Raw genomic sequence first — 12019 nt, 5'->3', positions numbered from 1 at the left:
AAGGACAGGTGTCCATTAGGTGGAAGGCATTGTAAGGACCAAGGCTTTTTCTCCTGGATGTAATATGTTCTGAAATGGGTCAAAAATAAGAGCATGTTTCTTCACTGGGAAGGCAAGAGGGGAATCACAGAAGATGGGCCAGGCCAGATCCTGGAATATGATTATGACCATAATTTACAGGGATGAAGGCAGAGAGAATGGCTAGCTTCCACCAGGCCCCTTTATCCACTACCCTATTAGGAACAATCATGTTGAGTGACACCCCTCGGACATGAAGGTTGAAGGAGCGATGGTGTGGGGGGGGGTAGGAAGTGTCACACAGAGGTGGAACATGTCTGGACACCTTAAAACAACCCTTTACCCTATTTGAAACGGGTCTATGTCTCCTCCCCCTAAAGTCCCTGATGTCGAACTATTTTTAGTTAATATGCGTTGATGAGTAATCATAGGACAGAATAATGTAACTCAAGAGTAGGTATTACAGAGCGATTCAAGTGATATTGATGAGTGTTTGAGTTGTAAAATATCTACTTATTTTTAATTAAAAGTTTGATTGTAAAATAGTCCTCCATAAGTGCCAAGGCTCTCATCTACTTTCTGATAAAGTCTCATCTCTAATACAACTACTTTTCCCATATTTGTCTTTTAAAATGGGCTAGGTCAAGACACAACACTTAGTCACTTTATTCTCTTGCATCCAGGTGATTTCAGTCATTTGACTTTCCATCCCAGATGCCCCGGAGTTCCTGAGTTGCTCTCAATAGACTTGGAATTGTGGGATTGTGAGCTCACTGATGTCGACTGAGATGGGTGAAGACATCCCCAATCAGGGTATCGCCCAAATTCATCAAGCCATAGTCCCAAGTAATCAAGCCCATGGCAGCTGGTTCGATGCAACACTAGCTGAAGTCCAGGGCTCCGCTTGCCTCTGACAGATGACGCGTTGACGTTTCTGTGGCCTAGAGGAGGGAGCTGTGTCCCCTCTTGAAACCTTTGAAGGGAGCCTGCCTCTCAGATCCTTGCTCCACTCATCTGAAGCAGTTCTTGCACCTCCACTGAAAGAAGGTCTCCCAATCCAGGAAGCGATAGATCTGGAAGCCTCTTTGGATAGTGTAGTCTCTCGTATTGAGTTTGGTCGGTGACAGTCATCCTATTTTGCCAGTTGTCTGGTCACTATCAACAAGGATGCTTGAAACTGGGTTTAAAATGGTGCACCAGCCAACTAACAGCATGGTGCCATTTCTTGCTCCCAAGTCCACTTTGCGGTTTTGTGATGTAGGGTGGCATAAAGTGGATAATGTGATTTCACAGTCTCAGTTCTTGGTGGGCTGGCATGAATGTAGTATGGGCACACCATACAGGGCATGAAATGTATAATTGGTGGCCAGATCTGTTGTAGGTGACTGTTTTAGGATTTCTGTATTCTTCTGGGACTGCCAACTCCCTATTTACTGGGACTGGTGAGTGTCTCCTGTAACTGTGGGTGATTTTTGTGTACTTATCTATGTTGTGTGTGTATGGGGGGCTGTAGGATGTGCGGATGTGTATGTGTGGGGAGGTGATTTAAAATGTAAGTGTTCGAAATGCACAAGAGTGGCTATGTCCCATATTGACTGGCTCTCACATTTCCTTCCAGGTGAGGACGCTGTTTGTCAGTGGCCTGCCGCTGGACATCAAACCCCGAGAGCTCTACCTTTTATTCCGGCCATTTAAGGTACTGTGCGTAAAAATGAAATTCTGCTTATACTGTATATGGTATGGAAACGCTTGTCCCGTCTTACATATCCTTAATTCTTAAATAATTACACCTACGTATATCTGGACCTCAGTCAAAAGTCGTCTTTCCAAAGCAAATTTCAAAATTGCATCCAAAAAAAATAAATTAAAGCTGTTGACGTCATGTTAGAGTTCATATTCCACTGTTTTCATTTCTGTACGTGCACCCAACTTTCTGAGCTAGCACCCGCTGAAACGAGATGGAGGCGGTTAGACTGCAGCCCTTCCCACTGGCTTGTATTTCGAGTTCTAGTCAATATCCTTTTCTCCAGTCTTCGTTCATTTCTCAGTTATTTTGTTTCTAATATTTACAGTCCCTTGCAGTATTTCTCACTGGAAATTCCACAAGTTGGCACCCCATTAATCATAGAATGCCTAATATATTTTTTAACATGCTTCTGATAGAAACAGAATGTGAACTGTAATGTTTTTTTCATATTTTAATACGGACCATATGGTATAAGGGCATGAAAACTATACTTCACGACCTACGGTACCTTCAAGTTTGTAAACAATGCTGTTGTTCCTTTATTTACATACCCATCCAATGTCATCTGTTCTGTGATTGGTTTCTTAATTCACCATTCAAGTATTATCTGCTCTTTTAAATGTCATGCACCATAGCAGGAGGGAGTAGTCCCTCTTTCCGTCTCTTAAACTCAGTCTTGGGATACTGCTATCGTAAATGACACGTTAGCGCTGTTCTTCTAGGGAATGTATGACGTTACAATGAATTCCGTTGCAACGCATGCCTTTACCACGCATGCGTTACAACGGAATTCGTTTACCACGCATAACCTTTACCTCGACTATTTGCGTGGTGACGTCATACGTCGTTAAGAGGAAACGGATTTTTTTTTCCGATTTCTCTTAAACGACGCTGATTATGTGCAGATTCCGACGTGACTTCTGGTGAGTTTTTTTATTTGGGGGGAGACCCCCCCAAACCCCCCTTTTTTTACTCTTTACCTTTACCACATATGCCTTTACTACAAACATCGTAGTAAAGGTATGCGTGGTAAAGGCTTTAGTGGTAACCACGCATGCGTTGTACTGCATGCGTGGTTAAAGATTTCGTGGAAACGGCTTCGTTGTAAAGGCCGTTTCCCTGCGAGAAGGTGCATCACCAGCATTCTGGGATATTGACATCAATCCCTTCCTCCAGTTTAAACTCACCTGCCCCATACATTTATCATTGCTTTTTTGTAGGCACCCATGCCACTTCCTGTAGTGACTCCATTACAAAGTAGGCACTATCCTGACCATTTTGGGCACCCAATGTCACAGGTTTATTGAATATTAGTCGCAGTATACATGTCTCATGCCTTTCTGTCCCGACCAGACATATTTGTTTACAAATCACTGGGTCAGTTTATTTCCCTCCACCTCTCTGTTCTTTATAACAGATGCGATGTATTTTCCTCCTTTGGTAATTAATACGTAGGAAATGATTTACCTCTATTAGATTCAAACAACTCGAGAAGTGAATCTTACATCGTTGCCTATAAATAAATAGAGCAAGACATTTCTCACTATTGGTTTAAACATTGGTGGTGTGTCACTTCTGTAAATGTACTGTTTTTGCAGAGGAAATCTGAGGCTACTCTCCTTTACTAGGGATTTGAACTGCAGCAACCACTTGTCTCCTCTTCACGCATTGTGTGCACTATAATAGATCAAATTTGTATCTTCTCGTCTGAGCTTACACTGCGCTTGAGGCGTAAGTAAGGGCCCCATTACGATAGCACCGTAATGGAAAACGGGACCGACTGCCAGAGGTGCGGCGATCCTGTGGGGCCAATTAGGATGCGACCGACACCCGGTCGGTTGCATCCCGCATCTTTTACATTGCGGCAGACGGTGCTGTAAGTAGCACCCGCCGCAACGTAAAAGTTGCATGTTGTGCATTTGCCAAAAAAACAAGGAGGTCTCCTTACAGGTCCAATTAGGGACAAGGAGCACTAGATAATCAATAAGGCATGTCCCTATATTACCAAAGGTGGAAAAACACTCTCTATCCGCCAATAACTTTAGAACCCATTAGTACCACATCTCCATATCCAAAAGTTAAATTGTAAAACATAAAAACTAAAACAATATATAAAACAATATTTAAGAAAATTGTACAATTTATTGCATACAAAATAGTATTGAGCATGGGAAAAGTGCCAAACAATGGATTTAAAAATGTGACAAAAGAACAATAAAATACAAGTGATCAATACACATGGGGAACAATATAGTACAAATTGTCGATGCAGCGTTTCGGTATCATTATAACATCTTCATCAGGACAAGGTTCTTATATCTGGTTGGTTTGATTCCACCTCTTTATTCAATTTGAGATTTTTGAGTCTCCATCTTGGAGATGGGTGCTTCAACTTTTATTCAATTAATTTGAAGTCACCTTCTGGGTCTGATTCCTTCGTCTTTTTGGAGTATATCCTTATAGCAAGGTCAAGGGAGCCACCGAAGTCTGTTAATTTGTAGCTCGTAGCCACTGATCTGGATGTCGGCTTTGGCAACTGCCCATGACTGGATTCTTTGATAATCGCGCTATTTTTCTGGTTAGTTGCGTGAAGGCGGTATCTTTTTAATTGACCAGCCCTATATCTGGGCAATCGGCCTCCCTGCTCTACTTGTACCTTGCTCACCCGCCACCGCCCGACACCATAATGACCCCTTAAGTTGTGATCGGCGTTACGTGGGTTGCTAGGCAAGTATCCTTCTGCATTCTTATTGGTGCTAAACTTTATTTTAAAATTGTGCTCCCCTAAAAATGCCTCTAAGAATTTTGCGCGCCGGGGCAACTTTAACTCTCCACCCCCACACTACGCCACTGCCTGCTTGACACATACCACCAAACAAACACCTGTCAATGGGGCTGAGTCAGCCAGCTAGATTCTGGATAATGTCCTGTCATTTAAGGCGTCTCAAGAGCTGCTTCTAGATTATTCTAGGTAGCTCGTGTCGGTTGCACTGGCAGATTTAATTAGAGCCGGTGGGGGCCACCGGCACTCATTTTGGGTGACTAGCACTTATTTTCCCGCATTAGACATTCACAAAGAGCAAGAGAGGGAAAAGCACACAAAAAGGAAACAGGAAGGAAGAGGAAGATGAAAAAAACGGCACAAAGGGAGAAAGCAGGAAACTGCAAGTGTGAGATAAGGGGGCAGGGAGTGTCTGGTAGTGGATTAAAAAGGCATGAGGTGGAGTTATTACTAACAGCCTTGGTATTTGGTGCGCTGATATTTATAAGCGCTGGCCTCAGGCTTCTGAACAGAGATTTGGGTGCTGGCAGTAATTCTTTTTGCAAACTGAGCACTGGCCTTCCTCATCACCGTGCCCAGCAACAGGTGTTGTCCTGCTTTATGCTGACCTTGTTCATCGGTAAGAGCAAGCTTCTATTGTAATGTTCAGGAGTTCAGGGCTGGACCGGGAACCTAAAGCAGCCCTGGCAATTTTGTTGGACCAGCCCCCGCCCTCCCACTGGGGAGGGTGGGTGGCGGGGGTGTAACTGTGAAGCACTGCTGCTTTTGTTACAGAAGGCCAATATTGCAATACCGGTCCCAGTAACAAAACCGAAACCCACCGCTCTATAACCGGCCCCAGCCTTCCAGCCTCCCGGGGAAACGCCCGATGCCTGCTACCGCCAGTAGGCTCTGAAATTATAGATCACGTCATTTCCCTTCACCCTCTATTGTTTTGAACAAATGGAATTTATTTTCTCACTTTGGTGGTGTAGAATTGTGGAAATTATGTCCCTCCATTTGTTTCAAAGAACTGGGGCAGGATAACCCACCAGCTGCTATTTCCAATTATGCAAAGTCAAGAAGCACCTATACAATCTCTTTCTTGATCACGTGGCACAGGCCATTGGGGAAGGATGATAGGGGATTTTGTGGCTGTTATATTGCGACCATTGCATTCAGAACAAGGGTCCTAAGGAAATTCAATAGAAAAAACAATAAACTTATAGACCACAATCAGTACTATAATCAAGTTTCCTACACCCAGCCGGGTGAGGAAATATTTAATTTAAGATCAAAAGAATTTGGTTGACCTGGAGGAGGTCACATACAAACATTTAGATAGGGCACAATCCTGTACCTATCCCAAAGTCAGAAAACATATAGTGAGAAAAGTAGGTGAGTCAAGAAAGGAGTTTTTACAGGCAAAAGAGTTTTGGAGCCAACTGTTGCTTGCAAATTATTAATCAATTTCAGCAAGTTTCGACATACAGTATCTACAGAATGATATACAAATGAATTTCCTGTAACACTGTTTAAGCGTCAACATTTCGATCCCCTGGCTCCTAATGAACTGGGATCATCATCAGGACTATATTAATCGTTGCCTGTTTTCATTACGAACGCCTGCCGATTATCTTGATGGTCTTGGTCAGGCGCTGTTATGCGTGAGCAAGTTGCCCGGGTTTTCGGGTGCCTTGTCGTGGACGGAGTGAGGCTTAGATAAGCCGTAAACTCGCAGGTGAGTCCTCCTCAATAGTCGGGCTCAGATTGGGAGTAAGTTGCTCCTAGGGTTGTGGAGCCGCTTTGGTTTGGCGGTAAGATTGCTTACGTCGCAGTTTGCTCGGCAATGGGTTGATGGTGGAGAGCAGCGGATTCTCGCTGATTGAGCTGAGGAGATAGACCATCGTGTCTCCACCATCAACCCATTGCCGAGCAAACTGCGACGTAAGCAATCTTACCGCCAAACCAAAGCGGCTCCACAACCCTAGGAGCAACTTACTCCCAATCTTGAGCCCGACTATTGAGGAGGACTCACCTGCGAGTTTACGGGTTATCTAAGCCTCACTCCGTCCACGACAAGGCACCCGAAAACCCGGGCACCTTGCTCACGCATAACAGCGCCTGACCAAGACCATCAAGATAATCGGCAGGCGTTCGTAATGAAAACAGGCAATGATTAATATAGTCCTGATGATGATCCCGGTTCATTAGGAGCCAGGGGATCGAAACGTTGACGCTTAAAAAGTGTTTCAGGAAATTCATTTGTATATCATTCTGGAGGTACTGTATGTCGAAACTTGCTGAAATTGATTAATAATTTGCAAGCGACAGTTGGCTCCAAAACTCTTTTGCCTGTAAAAACTCCTTTCTTGACTCACCTACTTTTCTCACTATATGTTTTCTGACTTTGGGATAGGTACAGGATTGTGCCCTATCTAAATGTTTGTATGTGACCTCCTCCAGGTCAACCAAATTCTTTTGATCTTAAATTAAATATTTCCTCACCCGGCTGGGTGGAGGAAACTTGATTATAGTACTGATTGTGGTCTATAAGTTTATTGTTTTTTCTATTGAATTTCCTTAGGACCCTTGTTCTCTTTAAAAGTTGATTACCCATGGTCCAAAGGTATCTATTGGGTTCCCTTGTTTACATGAAAAAAACATTGCATTCAGAGCATCTTCAACTGTAAGGCGGGTCAATCAATCACTCAGGATTCTTGCAAAGCGCAACTATTCACCCGTTAGAGGTTCAAGACGCTGAATAGCTCAATAGCATTTCTTCTGTACATAATCCAGGGGAGAGAAGCGTTGGCCTGAGCCAAAGTGCCAAGTTACCACAAGACTCCCAGCATACTGCATTGAGTAATGATATCCTCATGGGATAGTAATGCTGGAATTTCTGTAACAGATTTCATTACTGCTCATGGTGGAACATTCCAGAAGGAAATGATCTGGATGTCAAAGAACAGGAGATAGGAGAACAATTACTGAATATATTTTCATCACGATGAAATGCCAACAACCGTTCCTGAGGTTGGCCAGAAAGACCTACCCACCGGATGCTTTCCTATTTAGGTCACGTGACTTGCACACTTGCTATCACAAAGTATCATGAGGTCTTCCGGTCCTTTAAAATCGAATTTAGAATTTCCCTCCGTTATTGGTTAAGGGAATGATTCTAGAGTAAATGTTCTCCCCACACTAAACTTGAAAACTAAGGAATATAGAAGATAAAAGTTGCCTAAGGAGCAAAAGGTGTAGAATGTTTGGTTTATTATTCCAGGCTGCCTATTTGTTTTGTGACTAGAGCTGTGGAAAATGCTTGTGACTCTGATACAGGAGTTTCATTTATTTATTTATGGAGTTTTATATAGCGTGAACGTGACCCGTCAAGGTATGAGTGCTGCTCTTGATGAAGTGCTCAGGTTTTACCAGTGGAGTCACACCCAAAGGCTGGTTTGCTTACCCTTGGTTGATTTTTCATGAATCTTAGGAATAGACCTAATTCTGACTTTTCCAGTGGGTCGTTGACTAGAGGTTACTGGAAGTGAGTGTCATGTGTAGGTATAATTCCTGTGTCCTTTCTCTTATTGCCCCACAGCTTTCACTTTATATAGTTTCCTCTCACTCAGAATCCCACGAATTCCAGGAATTTTCTATTAGTCTGAAGAAGGCATTAGGACACTGACATTGTTCTTCTCTAACTTGCAAAAGATAAATAACTGGTCAGAAGCGGTCAGATACCCCCATCTGCCACTGCGGGTAGCCCCAATATCACCATCAAAACATAACTCTGCGTTACTGTGCTAACTTTACTCCCAACGTGTGTCCATAGTTGCGGAGCAGTATTTACTACACCACAAAAGGGCGAAATCAAACTGTCAAATAAGGCAATATTGGCGAATGAACAGCCTCACATAAAACCTTTTGCAAAAGTTAAATTACTACAGCACCAATTGAAAGAATTACAGTCAATGAAATAAGTACACATGCTGCTGACGTAATTCATTTTGATATGTTTGAATAAAAAATATAACACCAATATCCACTTATCATGGGTGTGTGTCTTCTATATGGCCCCAGGGAACAAGTGGTGGGTGTAATCATTTGTCACACTTTTGGTAGTTTGACCCGCTGACAAACTCTATCCTCCCTAATGCTCTGAGTGGGTCGAAGGGTCACATTGTGCAGCCTCAGGAAAACCCAAAGGACCACAGAGAGAATGTAAGCAAGAACATGGCTGTGGGAACACTGCTCTAGACTCTTGTGCACTTGATTGTACTCAGGGCCAATCCCGATTAATCTCAATGTGCCTCATATAATTACAGATTAAAAATTAAGAATATAACATCATGAACCAGCATAGCAGTCTTTAGACACCAATTTATATACCTGGGTCTATTCAGACCTTGGTTTACGAAATCCTTAGTGGACAGATTCTGTCACTAGTCCCAGAATGATCAAATATCCGATCCAAAACCCCAGGACACCTAACAGTTGACTGTGAGGACAAGAAGGAAGAACATAAAGCTAAAAGGTACAGGCAAGTAAAGATCAAAGGTAAAAAAGAAAGTCAAGGAGACACAAAAGCTAGGTGTGAACTGCAGCAGGTTGGAAAGTTGAAACAACTCCAAACAGGTTGCCATGCGTCTGCTACAAGCCATGCCACTCCTGGAATACTAAACTGTCACTGAAAGTGATCACGCTAACCTGGAACAAATGTCTACTTCAAACCTGTTTTACAGCGTAGTCTTTTGTCGATCCTTAGGGTTGTATTACGAGTATGGCACTATCAATTACCAGTTACGGCCTAAATGTACGCCTTATTTTCTTGTTTATATATATACTGTTCTTTGCATATTGTTCTTATTGTCTTGCATTTTACCTTTTCACACTGTTATTTTGCAATTTGTTCGTCTCTCAACCCTTGTAAAGCGCTCTGATACCTTTGGGTCTAGCCAGCGCTGTATAAAACTATTTAAATGAATAAATAATAAATGGCAGTCATGGGACCATGTAACTCGCAGTGGCGGTCCAACCACCACTACCCTGGTGGTATGACCATCGTATTATGAGTGTGGTGGTGGGACAGCCATAAAACTGCCGCCTCTGTCGGGATCAAGGATCCCACTGCGACAATGGTCTGCAAACGGTTCAGAACATCCTGGCGGTGCCGATGCCGGCACCGCCGAGCATATTATGACCTGCATATCCATCGGGTAAGGGGGCCCTAAGAGGGTCCCCGGCCGAATCTGAGCCTGGGGGTGCGTGCGGAGAGGCACATATTGTGCACCATGGAACTGCACATTCGTTCTTGCACGGTGTGACATGCATGACATGGTGCATGCCACACAGTACAGGAATGTGGTGCAGGCACTCTCACAAAGGCGGTATGCTATTTAGGCTATCCTATGAGCCTAGTACAGCCGCTGCCATGAGATCGCCGCCGCACCACCCGCCCATGGTGGATTAAAGTGATAATCTGGTGGGTTGGCTCACCACAGGCTTGTCGGTCTTCCTGGGACTGCAGAGGTGGCAGTCCCATTGGGAGACTGCCAAACTCGTAATAAGGTCCTATGTCTCCACAGGTTATCTCCCCACTTGCTAGGGATTGAGTATAATCTGCCTTATGTCCTTTTAAGCAAAGGTGTGAGTGGAATTGCACTCTGACTGCTCTGACTGGTCTGCAGATCGAGACATCCTTGCAATTTTCATTTAATTATTTCATGCCTCACTTTATCACTTAATGCAGTTTCGTTTATACTGAGATAATTTCCTGATATCCTCAAATTGCACTTTGATTAAATCATTTCAGAAAAGCTTATGCTTGATGAGTGCTGTTGACTTGGAAAATATCCTTTACAACATATGCCTTACCAAGCAATGCCTTTACCATGTATCATTTCCAACGCTTTACCTTTACAACCCAATGTCTTTACCAGGCATGCCTTTTCCATTCACAAACCTTTAAACAGTCAACAGGAAACTGACACAATTCTTTTAATAGAATGCCGTCCTCGACCCGTCCCAATCCGGATTCGAAAGCAACCACAGCACAGAGACCGCCCTTCTCGCCGCCACAGATGACATCTGCACCCTCCTGGACCAAGGCCACTCCACAGCCCTCATTGTACTTGACCTATCAGCAGCCTTCGACACCGCACACTAGTCGCCAAACTACACGACACAGGCATACAAGGAACAGCCCTGGACTGGATCCGATGATTCCTCACCGGAAGAAGCCAAAGGATCAGACTCCCACCCTTCCTCTCCGAACCCAAAAAAATCATCTGCGGAGTCCCACAAGGTTCATCCCTTAGCCCCACCCTCTTCAACATCTACATGGCGCCCCTTTCAGTCATCGTCCGACAACACAGCCTCAACATCGTATCCTAAGCAGACGACGCCTAGCTCATCCTCTCCCACTCCAAAGACCCCACCACTGCCAAACTCAACTTCCAGAAAGGAATGCAAGACGTTGCTGTCTGGATGACCAACAGCTGCCGAAGCTCGACGCCGAGAAGACAGAAGTCCTCGTCGTCGGTACCACCCCTTCTGCATGGGACAGCACCTGGTGGCTGACCACCCTTGGAAGCCCACCTACCCCCTCAGACCACGCCAAGAACCTCAGCATCGTACTCGACTCATCACTCACCATGAACCGACAGGTCAACGCCGTCACCTCCAGCTTCTTCAACAATCTCTGCATCCTCCGCAAGACCTTCAAGTGGATCCCCCCTGAGTCAAGCAAGACAGTCACCCATGCACTCATCAGCAGCAGACAGGACTATGGAAACACACTCTACGCCGGCATCAACAAGTCCCTACTCCGCAAACTCCAGACAATACACAAGACTGCCGCCAGACTCGTCCTCGGCGTCCAACGACACAAACACATCAGCCAACACCTACGAAGTCTCCACTGGCTCCCCGTGGAGAAAAGAGTCACTTTCAAAATCTTCACTCATGCCTACAAATGCCTACACAACAACAGACCCAAATACCTCAACAAAAGAATCAACTTCCGCGTACCCAAAAGAAACCTCTGATCTTCCAACCTTGCACTGGCCAAAACCCTGCGCATCCACAGAGCCAGAGCAGGCGGAAGATCCTTCTCTCACATTGCAGCCAAGACCTGGAACGAGCTACCGGCAGACATCAGACGCGCTCCCTCTCTGAACACCTTCAGTAAGACCCTCAAGGCCTGGCTCTTCGGCTAAACAGATATGCGGACACCTCTCAGCGCCTTGAGAAACTCACAGGTGAGTAGCGCGCTTACAATTCCCTGATTGATTGACCATGCATGTCTTTACAAAGCAAAGTAAGCTTATATGGGGTGGTAAGGTTATAGGGTGGTATGGTGTTTTAATAGTTACGGGGTGTGTAGTAGTATAGTTAGGTTACAGTGTTATTAGGTTTTAGGGATGGGTAGGAGTACATGGTAGTAAGAGTATTTTTTAAGGGTTTAGGGGTTGGTAGTGTTTTTTGGT

The 12019-nt window shown here is 44.4% G+C and overlaps 1 protein-coding gene across 2 annotated transcripts in view; it reads left to right on the top strand.

Moving 5' to 3' along the window:
- Positions 1–12019, top strand: part of RBPMS (RNA binding protein, mRNA processing factor) — a 678829-nt gene that overhangs the window by 248666 nt on the left and 418144 nt on the right. For both annotated transcript variants that reach the window (XM_086961708.1, XM_086961707.1), the window contains exon 2: positions 1637–1714. In XM_086961708.1, the coding sequence (XP_086817834.1) occupies positions 1637–1714 (78 nt within the window). The remainder of the gene's footprint in view (positions 1–1636; positions 1715–12019) is intronic.

The sequence above is a fragment of the Lissotriton vulgaris genome, chromosome 3_1 (assembly GCF_964263255.1).
Source record: "Lissotriton vulgaris chromosome 3_1, aLisVul1.2, whole genome shotgun sequence".
Classification (NCBI taxonomy): Eukaryota; Metazoa; Chordata; class Amphibia; order Caudata; family Salamandridae; genus Lissotriton; species Lissotriton vulgaris.
The sequence above is the reverse complement of the archived record's forward strand: the minus strand, read 5'-3'. Positions and strand labels throughout refer to the sequence as shown.